The 22,507-nt window shown below is 36.2% G+C and overlaps 1 protein-coding gene across 4 annotated transcripts in view; it reads right to left on the bottom strand.

Annotated features, from left to right (window-relative positions):
- Window positions 1-22,507, bottom strand: part of PAN3 (poly(A) specific ribonuclease subunit PAN3) — a 212,657-nt gene that overhangs the window by 95,583 nt on the left and 94,567 nt on the right. For 3 of the 4 annotated variants that reach the window (XM_077158933.1, XM_077158932.1, XM_077158935.1), the window contains exon 5: window positions 19,153-19,314. The exons of the other annotated variant lie outside the window; for it this stretch is intronic. In XM_077158933.1, coding sequence (XP_077015048.1) covers window positions 19,153-19,314 — 162 coding nt within the window. The remainder of the gene's footprint in view (window positions 1-19,152; window positions 19,315-22,507) is intronic. 4 annotated transcript variants of the gene reach the window in all.

Here is a 22,507-nt window from a genome sequence, read left to right as displayed (position 1 = left end):
CTTATTTTATTTATGTCTTCTTTAATTCCTTTCATTGTAATTGTCAATGTACTGACAGACTGATCCCTAAGTGTTGTATATTTCTGATGCTATACAAATGGGATAAATTTTTAAATTTCAATTTATGATTCTTTGCTGTGAGTGTATGTGTATTTGTTCCCTTTGGCTACTGTAAAAAATGATCACTAATTTGATGGCTTAAAACAACAATTTATTCTCACAGCCAAAAGTCCAAAATCAACCTAGCAGCAGGACTACACTCTCTTGATAATCTGGGGGAGAATGTGTTTCAAGCTCTTCTACTTGATTCCTGTAGCTGCCTGCCTTCTTTGGCATTCCCCGGCATATAATCACATCACTCCACTCTCTGCCTCCTTCTTCACCTTGCCTTCTCTTCTGTATTATCTCTCTGACTCACTCGTTTAAGGAAAAGTTTCCTTTAATTTACAGTCCACCTGGATAATCCAAGATGATCTCTTTAAGATCCTTAACTGCATCTGCAAAGATACCTTGCCAAAATAACTTTCACAGGTTCTGGGGATTAAGACATGAACATTTCCGTTTGGGAGCCACCATTCAGCCCACTACAGTACAGAAATAAATTTGAGTTGGGTATATTATTTTTGTATTAGGCAACCCTGCAGAACTCCCTTATTTGTTCAGGCAGTTTTCTCTGTGCATTCCATCAGATGATCTACAAATGATTATGTCATCTCCAAATGAAAATATTTTTATTTATCCCTTCCAAATCTATGTACCTTTTATTTATTCTTGCCTTACTGCATTAAAAACATCCAGTGAAATGGTGAAAGCAGACATCCTTGCCTTACTTCTTAGAAGAAAGCATTAATTTTTCACCATGAAATAAATACGATATTAGCTGTAGTTTTTTTCGGTTGTTACTGTTTGTTTTTTGGTGGATGCCCTTTATCAAATTAAAGATGTTCCTCTGTATTCCTACTTTGCTGAGCTTTTAATCAAGAATTGATAATTGGGTTTAGTAAAATGTTTTTTCCCTATTAAGATGATACTATAATAAATTATAATAAATAATTTTATTTATATTAATTTATATTTATATTAAATTAATATATATTAATTTATCTTATAATAAATTAACTACATCAATTGACTTTTTTCTTTTTTTTTTTTTGCATGGGCAGGCACTGGGAATCAAACCCGGGTTTCCAACATGGCAGGCAAGAACTCTGCCACTAAGCCACCATTGCACCGCCCAATTAATGACATCAATTGACTTTTGAATGTTAAACCACCTTTCATTCTTGGGATAAGTTCCACTTCTTTGCGATGTATTCTCCTTTGTATTTATCATTGTATTTAATTTGCTAAAATCCTGTTAACAATTTGTGCAACTACATTTATGAGGGAATATTAGTCTGTAGTTTTATTTTTTGTACAAATGTGTTGTCTAGTTCTGGTATCATAGTAATCTGAGCTTACTGAATAAAATTGGTACCTATTCATTTCTTTTCAATAGTTTCAGTAGAGTCTGTGTAGAATTGGTATTATTTCTTCCTTAAATATTGGGTAGAATTCACCAGTGACGACATCTATACCTATACAAACTCAGTTTCTTTAATACAGAGCTAATCAGATTATCTATTACTTTTTGAGTGAACTTTAATAGTTTGTGCCATTGGTAGTTTGGCAAACAGATTTTTTCCATTTCATTTTTGGTCAACTTTATTGCCACAAGCTGGTTAATATTTCCTAGGTATTCCTGCAGTATCTGTGGAATCTCACGATGTCCCCTATTTCATTCCTGACACTGGTAATGTGTGTCTTTTATCTTTTTTTTATCTTTTTTTTCTAATCAGTCTGCTAAACGTTTATCAATTTTATAGATCTTCTCAAAACACCAACTTTTGGTTCCATAAATTTTTCTCTGCTGCTTTTTTTCCTACTCTTTGATTCTAGCTCTGATCTTTATTACTTTTCTTGTGCTTACTTTAGGTTTTATTTGCTCTTCTTTTTCTAGTTTCTAAAGGTTAAAGTAAGATCACTGATTTGGGAATCACTAGCAGCAGAGGCTTAGCTCAACCAACCTCCAATTGTGGAATTTATTAACGAATTCTGACTACTGAAAATAGGCCCCCAGTTCAGATAAACCTGTAATAAGAGCTAAAGGTACTAGGACTTTTTGCCCCAGCAGAGAGGGGGGCAGGGCTGCTGGGAAATAACAACAACAAAAGGAGGCCTTTTGGATTCAATAGCACAAAATACTTGAAAATGGCTGGATCCTAGCACATAAGTCTGAAGATACAGAGCAATTTACCAACTTAAGCTGTTGATTATCAGCCCCGAAAAGGATTCCTTTTTTTTTGTTTTTGCTGTTTCTACTACTTAACAGCTCCTTAGAACTGCAAGGCTTCTCAGGGTCCAACTGCCCCAGGTAAGGGCGAAATTAAGCTCCTCTGAGAGGCAAGTGGCTGGTCATGTGAAAGGAGTTAATTCCACGGACAGGGGTGGGGCCCAGCTCAGGTGGAACCCCTCCCTCAAGAAATTCAGACCCCAGGGACTGGAAAACTGCAGCAGTTAAAGCCAGCCTATAACTTTGCCTCCGTTTCAACCACACCCCCAACAGGAAGACAGTGTTGAAGTTAAAGGCACCGCATCACTTTACGTTGGTGGGAAGGGAACTTCCTCAACATGATAAAGGGAATATATGAAAAAATGCACAGCTAACATCACATGACCCCTAAAGAAAGGGACAGAAAGATCGAAGGTGATGGTGGAGTTATACAGAGAACATAGGATTTAACAAATGAATATGACTGCTGAATCATTAAATTGATATCTCTTTTAGTCTCCAGTATCTAGAGCAGCTAGAAGTAAAGCCATAAAATTGTGGAATTGGAACCTATGCCAAACTCTGAAATATGTTCTACAACTCATTGTGGTGCTATGCTTTGAAAAGTATTGCTTTCTTGTATATATGTTATTTTTCACAAAAAAAGTCAATTGTGATGATAAAAAAATACTTAGGCCTTCTAGCCTCCTATATTCTGGAGCGGCTAGAAGGAAAACTCTGAGAGGATCATGTGGTAGCCCATGACAAACTCTGGGATCTGTTCTGAGCTACTTGTTGAAGAGTGCTTTGAAAATGATTGCTTTTTTCTTTCTTTACTTTGTATATATATTATATTACACAATAAAAAAAGTTAAAAAAAATTTGCATGGTCCACAATTGGTCTGTCTTGGTCAATTTTCCACGTGCACTTGAAATGAATATGTATTAACTATTGTTGGATAGTGTTCTACAAATGTGAATGAGGTCAAGTTGGTTGTTAGAACTGTTCAAGTCTTCTACTCCTTACCAATTCTGTCTCCTATCTATTATGGACTATAATAGACTATTATTGACTATTTCGTAATTTTTTGTTCGTTTCTCTTTACAAGTCTATAAATCTTTGCCTCCTGTCTTCTAAAGCACTGTTTTTAGTGTATAAGCTTTCAGGACACTTACATGTACCTTCTTAATGAACTGACCCCTTTATTAAATGACCCACTTTATCACTGCCAAAATTCTCTGCTATGTCTCTGCTTTGCCTGATATGAATACAGTTATTCTAGCTTTCTTTTGACTACTACATGGAATAACTTCTAACCTGTCTTTATGTTTAAAGTAGGTTTCTTGTTAGTGCCATATAATTGGATCTTGCTTTTGTAATCTATCCCAAAAACCCTTGCCTTTTAATTGGAGTCTTAAAATTATTTATATGTAATGTCATTATTGATATGAATGGGCTTAAACCTACATCTTGCTATTTGTCCCATTTGTCTTGGTTCCCTATTTTCTCTCTCTCTTTTTTTTTTTGCCTTCTTGGGCATTTTTGCAAGATATTTTTGTCATGTACACAATTCTGCTGCCATCTGTTTTGCTGTTCCTCAATAATGTGTCTTTTTTTTTTTTCTTTCTCTGTCTTTGGTGCGTGTTGGTATAGTTTCCTTCATGTTCTTGGGTTTCTTGGATCTGTGAGTTTAGTATTTTCATCAAATTGAGAAAATACTTGGCAATTCTTTCTTCAAATTTTTTTTGTAGCCCACCCTCTACTCCCTACTTCAAAGACTCCAATTAAAAGTATATTATGTTGCTTGAAGTTCTGCCACAGTTCACTTTTATACTGTGTATGGATTTGGGGGGGGGCGACAATTTCTCTTGTTATGTCTTCAAAGTTCACTAATTTTTTCTTCTGCAACTGCCATTATTCCTATTTAGCACATTTTATTTTAGACACTGCAATTTTAAACACTTGAAGTCTGATGTGGATTTTTAAAATATCTTCCATATTTGTACTAACATTCTCAATCTTTCTTCTAGCCTTCTATACATATGCAATATGGTTATAACTTTTTTGATGTCCTTATATACTATTTCTATCACCTGCATCAATTTTGGGTCAGTTTTGATTGATTAATTTTTCTTCTCTTTATGGGTCTCTGCATAGCTGGTAATTTTTTATTAGATGTCAAATATTTATAACCTTTATCTTGTTAGGTACTAGATACTTTAGTGTTCCTATACATTTTCCTAAGCTTTGTTCTACATCAAAGTTAAATTACTTAAAAACAGTTCAGTTCTTTCAGGCCTTGCTTTTAAGCTTTTTTAGATGGGACAAGAGCAGCATGTATTCTAGAGCTAATTTGGTCCCACAACTGAGGCAAAAGTCTTCCCAGTAATATACTTGAGGATTCATGAATTTTGAGGTTTTCCATGCTGATTGTTAAGAGGAAAAACTATTTTTGGCCCTGGGTAAGCTCTGTCCTCATCTTTTCAGTAAGTTATTTCTCTGGCTCAGGTACACTTTTCACTCATATCCTCTTAACAGTACTCAGCTGAAAACTCAAGCAAATCTCCAGATTTCTTTCTCCTCCTCTGTGAGCTCTCCTCTTTCCAGTACTTTTTCTTATGAACTACAGCTGCCTTGACCTCCATAGACTTCCAGTTTGATCTCCTCAATTCAGAGACATCATCTGACTCCACCTGTGTTCCCTCTCTCTGGACCAGGCCTGGAAACCCTCAAGTCAGTAACGTGGGGCAACCACAGTGCACTTTGTCTCCCAGCACTCTGGGATCAGTGTCCTTCATTAATTAATGTCTAATGACTTAAAAACTGCTGTTTCATATACTTTGTTCAGTTCTTTAGTCAAGCTGAAAGAAAGGTAAAGCATCCCTTTTCCTCCATGTTGGCCAGGAGAGGAAACTAGTGGTGATGTTTTTAAAACACAGGTGGTTCCTTATTTATCTGAATATATTAATAAATAAAATTTAGCTGATTCCTTTTGCTTTGGTGATAGCAGAAGTCAACTATCTGAGAATTGTTTTGCAATTATCATTTAAAACCATTTTTGAGCAAATCAGGTTTTTCTTTTCAAATTGTGTTATGCTTCCTAAACAACAATTATGTTCCAGTTCAACCAACTGGGCTTATGACAATGCAGATTATTTCTGAAGCATCAAGTCATGGAATCTTTTTTACATCCTAAATATTTCTCAAATTCGGTTACTTCTGTTCCTATCACTGTCTGTGTTCTCATCAAGAAAGCCATCATCTCCAATCAAGCTTATAGGAACATCCCCGGAACGACTGACGACTGTCTGACCCAATTTCAATCCCTCCACACCTAGCCAGGATAAGAGGTTAAAAGTAAAAAGAAGAAAAAGAATTAAACCAATTAAAAAAAAAAAACAAAAAACACCACAGGAAATAAAATATTGATATTAATCTTTGCCTTAACTACTTCCCAAAACTCACAACTTGGATCCTCTAACTTCTCTACTTTTCCTTTCTCTTTGGGGTGATGATAAAAGAAGTTTGGTGACATAATTTAAAAGATTTGTGCCCCAGGATATGTGCTGGAGGTAGGGCTGTATAACTGTGTTTCCATACACAGGCAAAAAAGTATTGAATTATTCGGGAAAGTGGGTGTGGGGATACTGACGATAAGGGAGGAAAAAGGCAGGGCCTTCTGCTTGCTAAAATGATCTAAAAAGATGAGATCCATGGACAAATAGAGTAGTCCTACTAAGAGCTATTTTCAGTATTCATAAATTCATAAATTCAGTATTCACGGAATAAAGAGGAACATGGTGGGATAGAAAGCAGAAGTCAATGGCTAACCAGAACTTCTAAGTTCATGTTTTCACAAGATTTCTCTTTTCTCTTTAAGTTAATGGTTATTATTTCCCTTTATTTCCATCACACCCAAACAGGGTCAATTTAAAATTTATTATCAAAATATACTCAGCTTCTGGGTTACTCAGAAACTGACCTCTTTAAAACAGGTCAAGTTTTCATCCTATTAAGTTAAAAGTAATATCTAAATACTATAACTATTGTAAAATTAGTTTGGTTATAGAGTTGGCTACTCTTCTGAAACAAACTTGGCCATCTGATTTAAGCACCCACATAGAGGAGATATGATTTTCTGAATCAAATAAGATTACTGGACATATTGTTTCCCAGAGATTCACAGCAGTGTTCCTTTAAAGAGAAGTTCCCCTTTTTATTACTTGGCCGTATGTTTTAAGGGGAAGTAGTATGTATATCAGAACCTGCCAAATGAAGATCAATTTATAGTAAGCTTTATGGTTGTTAAACAGAAAAATTTTCATGAAACTGACAAAAAGCAATCCTCTATACACAAGAAACCACAGGCACTTATAATTTCCAAAGATATTCTTCAGTTAATCCTTGACATAGTATGTCAAAAATGGGTAATATTATAAATACTTTAATCTCCTGGCATACCTTCTTTAGAATAAATGAAAAATAAGCATGCCCTTTGGCCTAGCAGTCCCATCATCTGGAATTTAATCCTAAGGAGAAAATGAAATGGGTGGAAATAATAAGTTCAGCACAGCACTGTTTTATTTATGATTTTTTTAAAAATGGGAAATACAGTATCAGCAGGGATCTGGTTATATGGATTTATGGTACATACAACAGAGTACAGTCACTAAAAAGCAGTGCATCTATATATATTTGTATTGAACATGGAAAGAGGCCCAGACCACTGCTGAGTAAGAAATAAAATAAAAATTAGTCTACTGAACAGCAATTATATTCTGAACTGCTAACTATGTAAAATGGTCTGTTTACGACTGAGAGAGACAAAGAGACCAGAGAAGAGACATGCTAAAATGTTAACAGAGATGTTATCTTTGGGTGGTAAGGGGGCAGCAGGGGGACATTTCTGCTTCCTCCTTTATTATCTAATTTTCCTATATTAAATAATATTCCTATATTATCTAATTTTTAAAATTAGATATTATCTAATTTTTTTTCATGTAAGTAATTATTCTTACAAAAAAGTTTAAAGAAAGTTTATGAAAATTTGTAAAATTTATGAAGCTACTTCCCTGGTTTCTTTTCATCTGCACATCATCATGGTATAGACCGTTATCATTGTAAGATTTCACATGAAATATGCAATATTTAGAGTGAGACCAGCAGAATCAATGCATATATAAAAGGAAAATCTGTATTCAGGGGGTTAAAGAACAGAAGACTTTTAAAACCAAAAAGAGATGAGCTACCCACTCTGCCACTTAAAAGAATTAGAAGTGATTTATATGTCTAAGTCCTCCAAATACAATCATTAATGGTCACAGGGCATTTCACTTAGTTCCTTAAAAGGAACAAATATACTCATTTATGCCAATTAATGAGTAGTTCAGGAAAGTGAGACTGTCACAACATTCCAGATAAATATAATTATCTCCTATACCTATGCACGTCTTCTATTCATATTATAGTAAAACCCATGATTTAATATTTGTTGCATTCTATAGTAAGTAGAGAGATTTACTCAGAGGTATTCTATTTAATCAAGAATCCTCTTGAATAAGGTGTGAGATCCTGTTGGTTTGTACAGGTTAGTGTGATGCCACGAGATATCCTAGAGTAATTTGGGCAGAGAATAAAAAAGTATTTGCAAAGTGCCCTTGGAGGACAAGGGAGAAAGGAGGAAATAATAAACTTCCCCATCTGGGGAATTCATGAGATTCTAACAAGCAGTGGAGACAATCAATTCAATAGGCTAAGCCCTCGATCTTGGGGCTTGCCCCTATGAAATTTATTCCTGCAAAGTAGAAGCTAAGCCTACTTATAATTATGCCTAAGAGTCATCCCCAGAGAGCCTTTTGTTGCTCAGGTGTGACCTCTATCTCTAAGCCAACACGGCAGGTCAACTCACTGCCCTTCCCCACTACATAAGACATGACACCCAGGGATGTAAATCTCCCTGGCAATGTGGGACAGGACTCATGGGGTTGAGACAGGACCCAACATTATGTGACTGAGAAAGCCTTCTTGACCAAAAGGGGGGAAGAGAGAAATGAGACAAAGTTTCAGTGGGTGTGAGATTTCAAACAGATTCAAGAGGTTATCATGGGTAACACCATGATATAGATATCATATAGATATATATAGATATCATTTTGTATCATATAGATATCCATTTTCAGTTTATGGTATATTGGAGTAGCTGGAGGGAAGTACCTGAAACTGTTGAACTGTAGTCCAGTAGCCTTGATTCTTGAAGATGACTGTATAACTATATAGCTTTTAAAGTGTAACTGTGTGATTGTGAAAACCTTATGTTTCATCCTCCCTCTATCGAGGATATGGACAGACAAGTTAAAAAATCAGGACAATAAATGGGATGTACAGTTTTTTTCTTTTTTTACCCTTATCTCTTTTTCTGGAGTGATGCATATGTTCATGGTGATGACTATACAACTATACGATGATATTGTGAGCCGCTGATTACATATTTTTGATGGACAGTATCTGTGTGAAGATATCTCAATAAAAATACAAAAACTAAATAAATCTAATCCACAGGAAAAAAAGAATCCTGCCATATTTAATCACAAAATTTAAAATATATTAAGATTTTTCAAATGTTTTCCCTAATGATATTTTATGTCATGAAACTAGATAGAAAGAAAATTTCAGAAAACGTACACAGCACTGCGTTTCACGACTGACACTAGGCTAAGTACCAATCTAGCCAGATAATCATGAATCCAGACTCATTCATTCAATTATTTGAATATCTAATGCATAAAAGACCTATACTAGGCAATGTGGAGAAGAACCCAAGTACTGCCTTGTAGAAGTTCACAGGTATAGAATATGCCCTGAATCCAATTCCACGCTCCCAAGATCTCATAGCATTCACACATCAACAACACATTAAGTTTCTACAACATGCCATCCAAAGTCAGCTATAAGACAAGTTATATAAATGTTCACAATATTAAGCACTAGGAAAAGGTGCACAAATGCCTACTGTTGTCTAACTGGGTCATAAGACTTAATGCTTAAATTTAATCCTAAAGGAAAAGAAGAAGTTTGCTAAGTCAAGACACAGAGGAGCATACACCAAGCAAGCAAAAAGAATGTTCAAAGGCAGAGTGGCATAAAGAGCATGATAAGGTCCAAACACTGTACACACTTCACCAAGTCTGTAGCAGGATTGAGGAGGCACCTTAGATACCTGGTCAAGGGATTTAGATTTTATTCTAGTGACAAAGAGTTGTTGACAAAGATGAGAAGCAAGATCAGATAATCATCCAGGTAGGAGTCTGAAAGAAAAGATCAGAAGCCGGCAACTATGTAAAAGACCACAATAATAACAGTCCAGGTGAGAGATGATGGTAGGCTTCAATTAACTCAATAAGAGTAGGAGTAAGGGGTGCAAGGGTAGTTCAGTGGTAGAATTCTTCCCTGCCATGCGGGAGACCTATGTTTGATTCCCAGTCCATGCACTTCCCCAAAACAAGCAAAAACAAACAAACAAAACAAAAAATTCAACAAATGGTGCTACAATAACAGGATATTCACATGGAAAAATAATGAAATTGGACCCTGCCATACAGCATAAAAAAAAAAATAAAAATAAGAGTAGAAGTGAAGACAATTTGAAAGGTAAAGAGGTAGCATAACAGATCTTAGCGATTGAAGGATATGGTAGGTAAAGACATGGGAAGTTTAATAAATGAGCATGACTGCCGAATTATTATACTGATATTTCTTTAAGTCTCTAGTCTCTCAAACCAGCTAGAAATAAAAACCTAAAATTGTGGAACTGTAACCCATACTAAACTCCAAAATCAGTTCTACAACTAAAAGTTATGCTGTACTTTGAAATTCATTGCTTTTTTGAATATACGTTATTTTTCACAAAAGAAAAAAATGGTGATGATAAAATACATTTATATTCCTTCAAGATTCAAAAGTTCTGGAGCAGCTAGAAGGAAAAGTCTGAGATGGTAGAACACTAGCCCATGAAAAACTGTGGGATCTGTCCTATTAACTACTTGTTAAGGAGCAGTTATTGAAAGTTAAATAACTTTGAAAGTTATTGTTTTTTTCTTTCTTTGCTTTGTATATATATGTTATATTAGACAATTAAAAAAGTTAAAAGTAAAGAAAAGAGTGAGTGGAGTGACTAAGCAGGTTAAAAATAAATAAATCTGCAATACTGTATGATTTCACTTTTACAACCATGATAAAGGTAAAATCAGAGACTTATAAGACAGGATATAGGGGACCTAGAGATACATAGACGCTTGAGATGGATGAACAGTAAGCTAATGAGGTTGAACTTACTTGTAACGGAAGAGACAGAAATGAAGGCAGTTCACTAATGGGTCTATAAGTAATATTAACATACTGAAGGTGAACATGATTTAAAAGAGATTGTATAGACTTGTGTACCGCCGATTAACGCTACAAATATAAACAAGTTCTTGCATGAACAACAACAACAACAGAGTACATCTGCGAGTTCCAGTGAATAGGGAATGACTGAAGTAATAAGAAACACAAAAGGCATGGTATTTAGTGAAAGGTAAGAAAGTCAAGAATAGAGCTCAGAGAGTTCCTGATGGCAGAACAAAGATAACACGTCCTCAAAAAAGACGAATAAAGAGCAATCTAACAGCTAAGAGAAAAAAGTTTCAAGGAAAGGGGAGTGGTCAACACTGTCAAATGCAGCAAAGATCAATCTGACAGATGATCTTATCAAAACTGGAGAGAGCAGTCAAGGTGAAAAGTAAAATGCTGTGTACTAAGGAATGAAAAAAAGTGGAAAAGCAGCAACAATAAGTTTGAACCATTTCCCAAGCTATGTAACACAGCTTCCCAAATGTACTAATCATAAACTCTTTCTCTCATATAGCCACACTATTTGGCTTTGGGGTTCCAGAGTAGGAGAGATTTAAACACGGGATGTTTATATACTAGGAGAAAGGAACCAATATAGGGGGAAAGATTTTTAAAGGTTCAAAAAGGACAAATGATGGAATAAATTGCTGGAAGAAAGAAAGAGGGATTCAGCAGTATATGGTAAGGGAACTCTGTGTGTTGGAGACAGAAGAGAAGTAGTAAGAATGGATATGAATAAAAATGTTGCAGTCCGGAGAAGATGGCGGCTTAGGTCCGGAGAAGATGGCGGCTTAGTAAGACATGCGGGTCTTAGTTCCACCTCCAGAACAGCTACGAGAGAAGTAGCAACGATTCAGAACAGCTCCCAGAGCCATGACAGAGACCAAGAAGACAGCGTACCCCATTCTGGAACGGCTGGCTGGCTGGGAGAACCCGTTTCAGTGAGATCGCAGAGGGGTGCGGGCTTCCCCGGGCCGGGGCAGCAGGCGGTCGGAGTCCCTCCCTCACTGCCTCCTTCCTGGGCCAGCTGGGAGAACTGGAAAGGTGGTCCCCTCAAGCCGCGGCGGCTGGCGCCCCCACCCCCCCGACACACGGCCCCCCAGACCAGCTGGGAGAATTGAATCGGAGATCCCGAAGCCGCGGAGAACGGCGACCGGGGTCCCTTCCAAACACGTGGCTTCCCAGTGCAGCTGGGAACGGTGGATAGACACTTCCCCAAGTCGCGGCGGCTGGCGCCCCCCCGCCACGCTTGGCACCCAGGGCCGGCTGGGAAATTTGGACAGGCGTTCCCCCAAGCCGCGGAGGCCTGCGACCCTCCTCGCGCGCAGATCCCTGGGCTGGCTGGGAGATTCGGATTGGCACTCCCCCAAGCCGCTTCGGCTGGCGACCACCCCCTACAGCGAGAGTTTTCCAGTTAAAGGAGCCATGGCATCTTTTACTGGTGGGACCCGCAGACAGATGAGCGCCACGAGCGCCACCTACTGCGCAGGATAAGAAAAACAGAGCCCACAGATTTCACAGAAAAATCTTTCAACCCGCGGGGTCTTACACCCAGGAAAATCTGATTAAATGCCGAGACACCAGCAGAAGATAACGGATCACGCTCAGAAAATTGAAAATATGGCCCAGTCAAAGGAACAAACCAATAGTTCAAATGAGATACAGGAGCTGAGACAACAAATGCTGAATATACAAACAGAAATGGAAAACCTCTTCAAAAACCAAATCGATAAATTGAGGGAGGACATGAAGAAAACATGGGCTGAACAAAAAGAAGAAATAGAAAAACTGAAAAAACAAATCACAGAACTTACAGGAGTGAAGGACAAAGTAGAAAAGCTGGAAAAACCAATGGATACCTACAATGGTAGATTTAAAGAGACAGAAGATAGAATTAGTGAATTGGAGGGTGGAACATCTGAATTCTAAAAAGAAACAGAAACTATAGGAAAAAGAATGGAAAAATTTGAACAGGGGACCAGGGAACTCAAGGACAATATGAACCACACAAATATACATGTTGTGGGTGTCCCAGAAGGAGAAGAGAAGGGAAAAGGAGGAGAAAAACTAATGGAAGAAATTATCACTGAAAATTTCCCAACTCTTCTGAAAGACCTAAAATTACAGATCCAAGAAGTGCAGCGCACCCCAAAGAGAATAGACCCAAATAGGCGTTCTCCAAGACACTTACTGGTTAGAATGTCAGAGGTCAAAGAGAAAGAGGATCGTGAAAGCAGCAAGAGAAAAACAATCCATCACATACAACGGAAACCCAATAAGACTACGTGTAGATTTCTCAGCAGAAACCATGGAAGCTAGAAGACAGTGGGATGACATATTTAAATTACTAACAGAGAAAAACTGTCAACCAAGACTCCTATATCCAGCAAAATTGTCCTTCAAAAATGAGGGAGAAATTAAAACATTCTCAGACAAAAAGTCACTGAGAGAATTTGTGACCAAGAGACCAGCTCTGCAAGAAATACTAAAGGGAGCACTAGAGTCAGATATGAAAAGACAGAAGAGACAGGTATGGAGAAGAGTGTAGAAAGAAGGAAAATCAGATATGATATATATAATACAAAAGGCAAAATGGTAGAGGAAAATATTATCCAAACATTAATAACACTAAATGTGAAGGGACGGAATTCCCCAATCAAAAGACATAGACTGGCAGAATGGATTAAAAAACAGGATCCTTCTATATGATGTCTACAGGAAACACATCTTAGACCCAAAGATAAACATAGGTTGAAAGTGAAAGGTTGGGAAAAGATATTTCATGCAAATAACAACCAGAAAAGAGCAGGAGTAGCTATACTAATATCCAACAAATTAGACTTCAAATGTAAAACAGTTAAAATAGACAAAGAAGGACACTATCTACTAATAAAAGGAACAATTAAACAAGAAGACATAACAATCATAAATATTTATGCACCGAACCAGAATGCCTCAAAATACGTGAGGAATACACTGCAAACACTGAAAAGGGAAATAGACACATATACCATAATAGTTGAAGACTTCAATTCACCACTCTCATCAATGGACAGAACATCTAGACAGAGGATCAATAAAGAAACAGAGAATCTGAATATTACTATAAATGAGCTAAACTTAACAGACATTTATAGGACATTACATCCCACAACAGCAGGATACACCTTTTTCTCAAGTGCTCATGGATCATTCTCAAAGACAGACCATATGCTGGATCACAAAGCAAGTCTTAACAAATTTAAAAAGATTGAAATCATACACAACACTTTCTCAGATCATAAAGGAATGAAGTCGGAAATCAATAATAGGCGGAGTGCCAGAAAATTCACAAATACGTGGAGGCTCAACAGCACACTCTTAAACAATGAGTGGGTCAAGGAAGAAATTGCAAGAGAAATTAGTAAATATCTTGAGGCGAATGAAAACGAAAACACAACATACCAAAACCTATGGGACGCAGCAAAGGCAGTGCTAAGAGGGAAATTTATTGCCCTAAATGCCTATATCAGAAAAGAAGAAAAGGCAAAAATGCAGGAATTAACTGTCCACTTGGAAGAACTGGAGAAAGAACAGCAAACTAACCCCAAAGCAAGCAAAAGGAAAGAAATAACAAAGATTAGAGCAGAAATAAATGAAACTGAAAACATGAAAACAATAGAGAAAATCAATAAGACCAGAAGTTGGTTCTATGAGAAAATCAATAAGATTGATGGGCCCTTAGCAAGATTGACAAAAAGAAGAAGAGAGAGGATGCAAATAAATAAGATCAGAAATGGAAGAGGAGACATAACTACTGACCTCACAGAAATAAAGGAGGTAATAACAGGATACTATGAACAACTTTATGCTAATAAATATAACAATTTAGATGAAATGGACAGGTTCCTGGAAAGACATGAACAACCAACTCTGACTCAAGAGGAAATAGATGACCTCAACAAACCAATCACAAGTAAAGAAATTGAATCAGTCATTCAAAAGCTTCCTAAAAAGAAAAGTCCAGGACCAGACGGCTTCACATGTGAATTTTATCAAACATTCCAGAAAGAATTAGTACCAACTCTCCTCAAACTATTCAAAAAAATCGAAGCGGAGGGAAAGCTACCTAATTCATTCTATGAAGCCAACATCACCCTCATACCAAAACCAGGCAAAGATATTACAAAAAAAGAAAACTACAGGTCAATCTCTCTAATCAATATAGATGCAAAAATCCTCAACAAAATTCTAGCAAATCGAATCCAACAACACATTAAAAAAATTATACATCATGACCAAGTAGGATTCATCCCAGGTATGCAAGGATGGTTCAGCATAAGAAAATCAATTAATGTAATACACCATATCAACAAATCAAAGCAGAAAAATCACATGATCATCTCAATTGATGCAGAGAAGGCATTTGACAAGATTCAACATCCTTTCCTGTTGAAAACACTTCAAAAGATAGGAATACAAGGGAACTTCCTTAAAATGATAGAGGGAATATATGAAAAACCCACAGCTAATATCATCCTCAATGGGGAAAAATTGAAAACTTTCCCCCTAAGATCAGGAACAAGACAAGGATGTCCATTATCACCACTATTATTCAACATCGTGTTGGAGGTTCTAGCCAGAGCAATTAGAAAAGAAAAAGAAATACAAGGCATCAAAATTGGAAAGGAAGAAGTAAAACTATCACTGTTTGCAGATGATATGATACTATACATCGAAAACCCGGAAAAATCCACAACAAAACTACTAGAGCTAATAAATGAGTACAGCAAAGTAGCAGGTTACAAGATCAACATTCAAAAATCTGTAGCATTTCTATATACTAGTAATGAACAAGCTGAGGGGGAAATCAAGAAACGAATCCCATTTACAATTGCAACTAAAAGAATAAAATACCTAGGAATAAATTTAACTAAAGAGACAAAAAACCTATACAAAGAAAACTACAAAAAACTGTTAAAAGAAATCACAGAAGACCTAAATAGATGGAAGGGCATACCGTGTTCATGGACTGGTAGACTAAATATAATTAAGATGTCAATCCTACTACCTAAACTGATCTACAGATTCAATGCAATACCAATCAAAATCCCAACAACTTACTTTTCAGAATTAGAAAACCAATAAGCAAATTTATCTGGAAGGGCAGGTTGCCCCGCATTGCTAAAAACATCTTGAGGAAAAAAAACGAAGCTGGAGGTCTCGCGATGCCGGACTTTAATGCATATTATGAAGCCACAGTGGTCAAAACAGCATGGTATTGGCATAAAGATAGATATATCGACCAATGGAATCGAATAGAGTGCTCAGATATAGACCCTCTCATCTATGGACATTTGATCTTTGATAAAGCAGTCAAGCCAACTCACCTGGGACAGAACAGTCTCTTCAATAAATGGTGCCTAGGGAACTGGATATCCATATGCAAAAGAATGAAAGAAGACCCGTATCTCACACCTTATACAAAAGTTAACTCAAAATGGATCAAAGATCTAAACATTAGGTCTAAGACCATAAAAGAGTTAGAGGAAAATGTAGGGAGATATCTTATGAATCTTACAATTGGAGGCGGTTTTATGGACCTTAAACCTAAAGCAAGAGCACTGAAGAAGGAAATAAATAAATGGGAGCTCCTCAAAATTAAACACTTTTGTGCATCAAAGAACTTCATCAAGAAAGTAGAAAGACAGCCTACACAATGGGAGATAATATTTGGAAACGACATATCAGATAAAGGTCTAGTATCCAGAATTTACAAAGAGATTGTTCAACTCAATAACAAAAAGACAGCCAACCCAATTACAAAATGGGAAAAAGACTTGAACAGACACCTATCAGAAGAGGAAATACGGATGGCCAAGAGGCACATGAAGAGATGCTCAATGTCCCTGGCCATTAGAGAAATGCAAATCAAAACCACAATGAGATATCATCTCCTACCCACCAGAATGGCCATTATCAACAAAACAGAAAATGACAAGTGCTGGAGAGGATGCGGAGAAAGAGGCACACTTATCCACTGTTGGTGGGAATGTCAAATGGTGCAACCACTGTGGAAGGCAGTTTCGTGGTTCCTCAAAAAACTGAATATAGAATTGCCATACGACCCAGCAATACCATTGCTAGGTATCTACTCAAAGGACATAAGGGCAAAGACACAAATGGACATTTGCACACCAATGTTTATAGCAGCGTTATTTACAATTGCAAAGAGATGGAAACAGCCAAAATGTCCATCAACAGAAGAATGGCTAAACAAACTGTGGTATATACATATGATGGAATATTATGCAGCTTTAAGACAGAATAAACTTATGAAGCATGTAATAACATGGATGGACCTAGAGAACATTATGCTGAGTGAGTCCAGCCAAAAACTAAAGGACAAATACTGTATGGTCCCACTGATGTGAACGGACATTCGAGAATAAACTTGGAATATGTCATTGGTAACAGAGTCCAGCAGGAGTTAGAAACAGGGTAAGATAATGGGTAATTGGAGCTGAAGGGATACAGACTGTGCAACAGGACTAGATACAAAAACTCAAAAATGGACAGCACAATAATACCTAAGTGTAAAGTAATCATGTTAAAACACTGAATGAAGCTGCATCTGAACTATAGGGTTTTTTTTGTTTTGTTTTGTTTTGTTTTTTACTATTATTATTACTTTTATTTCTTTTCTCTATATTAACATTCTATATCTTTTTCTGTTGTGTTGCTAGTTCCTCTAAACCGATGCAAATGTACTAAGAAACGATGATCATGCATCTATGTGATGATGTTAAGAATTACTGATTGCATATGTAGAATGGTATGATTTCTAAATGTTGCGTTAATTTCTTTTTTTCCCATTAATAAAAAACAAAACAAAACAAACAAACAAACAAAAAATGTCGGCCCTGGCTACCCTCATCAGAAGGCTTGTATAGGGCTAAAGCATCATCTCTGAGATGGCTCACTCATGTGGCTTTTGCCAGGAGGCAAACCCTGTTCATTGGGCGAGGGGACTACAGAGGCAGAGATGGGGCTTATTCAGGGCCTTGAATACCACACCCTCCCCTTCCCCTCTATTTACTCACACGTGATCTCTCAGCACTCACGTGCATAACAAGAAAAACAGAGATGGAATGGAAGCTGAATCTTGCCTCTTAGCACTCAAATTTCCCCTAGTGGACAGACACATGAACTAAATGGAAAAGAGAAACAATCCCGTCCATCTCATAAAGGGATACATTCCTCCCCCCACTTTAATTGCTTTGTTAATAATTATTTACAAAAATTGATAACGCATTTACGTTTTGACTAATTATGCCCTGAGAATAATAAAAAGAAGTTTTAAAACTTAAAAAAAAACTGTATTATTTATCATAATTGACATATCTAAAACTTTCCAACGAAATTTTAAGTATATAAAATTATGTGGCTCTCCTCAGGTTTTCCTTATCTTTAGTAAAATGCTAGCAAAACTTTAGCTGAGGGCAAATACCTTGTTTTGTTTTGCAATATTTTTGGAATTACTTCTTTATTACTGTGCCCAAAGCAATAAAGACATTACTACAGTACTAATATTAAAAAGAACAAAGTATTGTAGAATCCCTTTATGAAACAAGATTGATGACAGAAATAAAACCAACTTGTTAACTTCATTATATTTTTCTGTGTATGGTATGTGCATATGGGACTACAGGCTTTAACTGGAGACATATTTAAAACATCAATTTACTCAAGGTTTGGGAGGAAGGATAGTCTACTTCTGGAATAGAAATTCTGATAAATACAACTAAATATATTATACAATTACTTTTTTTTAAATGAGAATATCATAATTATAATCCAAATTAAAGTTGAACATTATTTTTTTAAGTACTACAGAATCTTACACAGAAGATAGCCCTTCTTCAGTTATAAAAATTCATTTTCATTATTCAGTACCATAAGTAAAGACATAGTTAAAGTCTGAAATGTTTCCCTAATAACCTTATGACAACATAATATTGAACTCGGTTTTAGAGCAAAACCTTGAAAGGTCTGTTTATACACAGTCTTAATTTCAGAACAGAAAGGTACAAAAGACCATATATGGTGCTTCTTATCATTCAGATTTCAAATAAATGGGACTTTCTATAACAGATTTTATACTATGGCTTTTGAATGTAGTTTCCTGAATAACTCTGTACATTAGAAAATAATTGAACCCAACTGTTAACAAAATCCAGGAGAAATTAATAAATAGACTACAAGCAGAGAAAGCTCAAAATGTCACCAAACAAAATCATTTAGTTGGTTAATGGGCCACTGACCTTACTTGAATTAAGAAAAGAAAAAAGAAAAAGAAAAAAACCTAAATATATCCACTAAGTCATCCAATCCTCTCACACCCACCACCCCAGATACAGAAAACAGCGAAGATATTCACTTTCAAAAAATGTCTAATAAGAATTATTTTTACCTGTAAATTGTTTTCTGTGACTCTGTTCCACCAAACCATATTGATGGGTACTCCTGATTTACACCTGTCAGCAAGGCAGCCAATAGGGTTCTTTGCTTTTCGCGCCTTTGATCCCATCGGAACTAGCCTCTCCTCCAGCATCCCCAGGCGATACTTCCTTGGCTAGGAAAAAGAAGGAAAAAAACCAGGCCACACCTAACATCCCCATACTAATCTAAACTAAAATAACTAACATACAGAAGATACTGGGAGTGGTGGAATGGTAAACAAGTAAAATTTCTAAGACATTCCCCCAACATCATTATCACCACCCACCATTCTCCCGCCCCCCACCCCCAACACACACCTCCAAATCAATACAGTCCTAATAAGCTGAACAATAGTCTATAAAGCTAACAAATATATATAAAAAAAGAAATATCATATAATCTGATTTTATAGACTAAATTTTATAGATAGAAATGAACTTAGCAAAGTATATGCTTTGTAGAATTTCTTTCACTGGCACTTACCTATTCTCACCGCAATATGAAGAAATGGATTCAAGGGCATATAAAACAGGTAAAAAAAAAATTTCTCCAAACTATATTATCTTTTGCTGCTTTCCATCTCACTATCTTATTTCCTACTGAGAACTACCCTGCTTAAGAAGGAACTGATTCCTGAGGAAAAGATTTAAATAAATTTTAAAGTTCTACACATGTCAGAGCAGAGCAGAAGTCACTCTCTCTTTTTCCCGGGCTTTGAACTTAAGGTCACTCATTTAAAATGAAATAATTTCATACTAAAAAAAATTTAAATACACATGTCATTGGTCTTATAAATCTCAGTAATTTGAACATGATATGGAATATATTGTTCAATGAAATCATAAATTCATCAGCTAACAATAAAATTAAACAATCTTAACAGTTGGCAGGACTTTTATACATAAAAACTGAATTCAAAAAATCTCTGTTCACTCATTGTTCTGTCATGGGGTATAATAAAACTGTTAAAATAAATAGTTACAATTACATTTCTTTAAAAACTATAGTAGCTAGACAAATACATTAAGAAAAGAAAAAAGCTCAGTAAAAGGACAACCAACATGAAGAAAACAAGAGTTCTAAGCACAAAATGACTGGGTAAATAAGGTCAATGAAAATTATTTTATGCAAATTATACACTTCGCAAGTGGGCCTCTTGCTGTACTATCTTTGATTTAACGAGGGGGGAAAAAGTTACCATTAAGAAACACAACTATACTACCCCTTATCTGGATGCAGCAGTGGATGAAGTTTTATGTGACTAAAATATTCCCACTGTTATGCAACCTTGGACCAATTCAGTTACCCTCTACCTCTATATCACAAACAACTTTTATATATAAGAACAAATATGTCCCCTTCAGGGTTCATGCCATGGAACCACATTGTAAGAGAAAAAAAATTTAAAGCAAGTTATTTCTAGTAATATAATTCCTTGGAAAGATTGTAAAATCAAGCTCATATAACTTTTGTGTTCAAGTAGACAGCTATCATAAAGCTGTGACATACAGTAAAAGTAATATAACCTCAAATAAACCTTCACAAATTTAAAGGTTTATTTAAGGTCATATTTAAATTAACCTAATTTAAAACTTTTATTTTATAAAATATCTAAGGTAAAGATTCTTCTAACTATCAGCAAAATCACAACAAGTCAATGAGGACTTATATAAGGAAACCTAAATTTCAGGCATATACTTGAAAGTAATACAATTATTACATTAAATGACTTGCATAATTCAGACCCTTCACAAATTCAGGTTCATTTTTCACTCAGTTATAATTAATGCAATTTATCTAGTGCATTAACAATATAAAAACAAAAGGTTTTAAATAAATCCAACATACCATTCTCCCACCCCAGGAGCTTTCACTACATAATTATGCTTATTTTTCCAAACAGAAATTCATCACCCCTCTCTCTTCACCCCAAACCATCCCAAAAGTATAACTAGCCTAAGGTCTTTCCTCTTAGGTACAAGAGATTTACAAACATGTGCCATTATTTATATATCAGTTCCTGTAACTAATAGCCAAAAATTAAACTTTAATCCAAAAGCAAAACCTTCTAGGGGGTGCAAGGATAGTTCTGTGGTAGAATCCTTGCCTGCCATGCAGGAGACCCAGGTTTGATTCCCAGCCCATGCACTTCCAACCACCCCCCAAAAAAAGAAATTTCAACAAATGGTGCTGCAATAACTGGATACTCACATGGAAAAAAGAATGAAATGTGACCTCCACCACACAGCATACAAAAAAAAAAAGTAAAACCTTCTATGTGATACTGAACTAAAAGACCTTAAGATATCAGTATTGTTTAAAATACTACCATTGTACAGCAATTAATGTACCTCATTAAATGACACCTAGAAAGAGATGGCACTACTAACTGAAAGTGGGGCTAAGGGAAAAGGAGAAGTCAAATGGGAGATAAGAAAAAGAGGCAAACACATAATTTTATGGAGAATGCTTATTTATTGTTTTCTGAATTCTGTAAGATCCTAACTCCCTTCTCCAGAGCAAGGCAAAGCAACAATCCTTCTCCCCTTTCCTTTAGCTTCCAACAGTTCCTTCCCATACCAACCTTGAGAATGCAATGGTTAAAAAAAAAAAAAAGTAAATTCCCTTGTTGGTCCTCCATTCTCGATAGTCTTACCATTTCCAGCCTGCTGGTTATGACGAAATGGAAACATCTGAGAATGCTATGTCCTATTAACAACTACAACATTTTTGCTCTATCTCCTAGTAAGTCTATATTTATACCAAAATTCCCAATCCCTTTTTGGCCAGCAGAGCTGATAACTATTTCCCTCCCTCCTCTCTCTCATTCTCTCTTTCAAATAATATAGAGTTTTTATTTTATTCTCAAGACTCACCACAACAGTTTCTACACAAAGTCTAGATGAACACCACAATAAAAGAGCACTCAAAAATAGTTTTAACTTCTTTGTGAATTAAAAAAATAAACAGATCTTTGGGTTTAAATGCACGTTTAAGAAAAAAAACCTGAGAATACTCTAGACCAGTGCTTCCCAAACTGTAATGAGCACATGAATCTTCTGAGGATCTCGCTAACATGCAGACTCTGATTCAGCAGGCCTAGGGTACACCCTGGAATGCTGGATTTCAAAAAAGCATCCCAGACCACGAGTACTGCTGGTCTGGAGATTACACTTTAGGTAGTAAAGTTCTCGCGTATATGATAGAAAAGACCTGAAAAAGAAACAATTAGTGATATAAACAGAATTTGGGGGCCATCCCAAAAAAGGGAAAGGGATGAGTAGTTCAACATGCCCACTTAAAGCTCTTTGCTCCTCTGGGAGCCT

The sequence above is a fragment of the Tamandua tetradactyla genome, chromosome 4 (genome assembly GCF_023851605.1).
Source record: "Tamandua tetradactyla isolate mTamTet1 chromosome 4, mTamTet1.pri, whole genome shotgun sequence".
Lineage (NCBI taxonomy): Eukaryota > Metazoa > Chordata > Mammalia > Pilosa > Myrmecophagidae > Tamandua > Tamandua tetradactyla.
The sequence above is the reverse complement of the archived record's forward strand: the minus strand, read 5'-3'. Positions and strand labels throughout refer to the sequence as shown.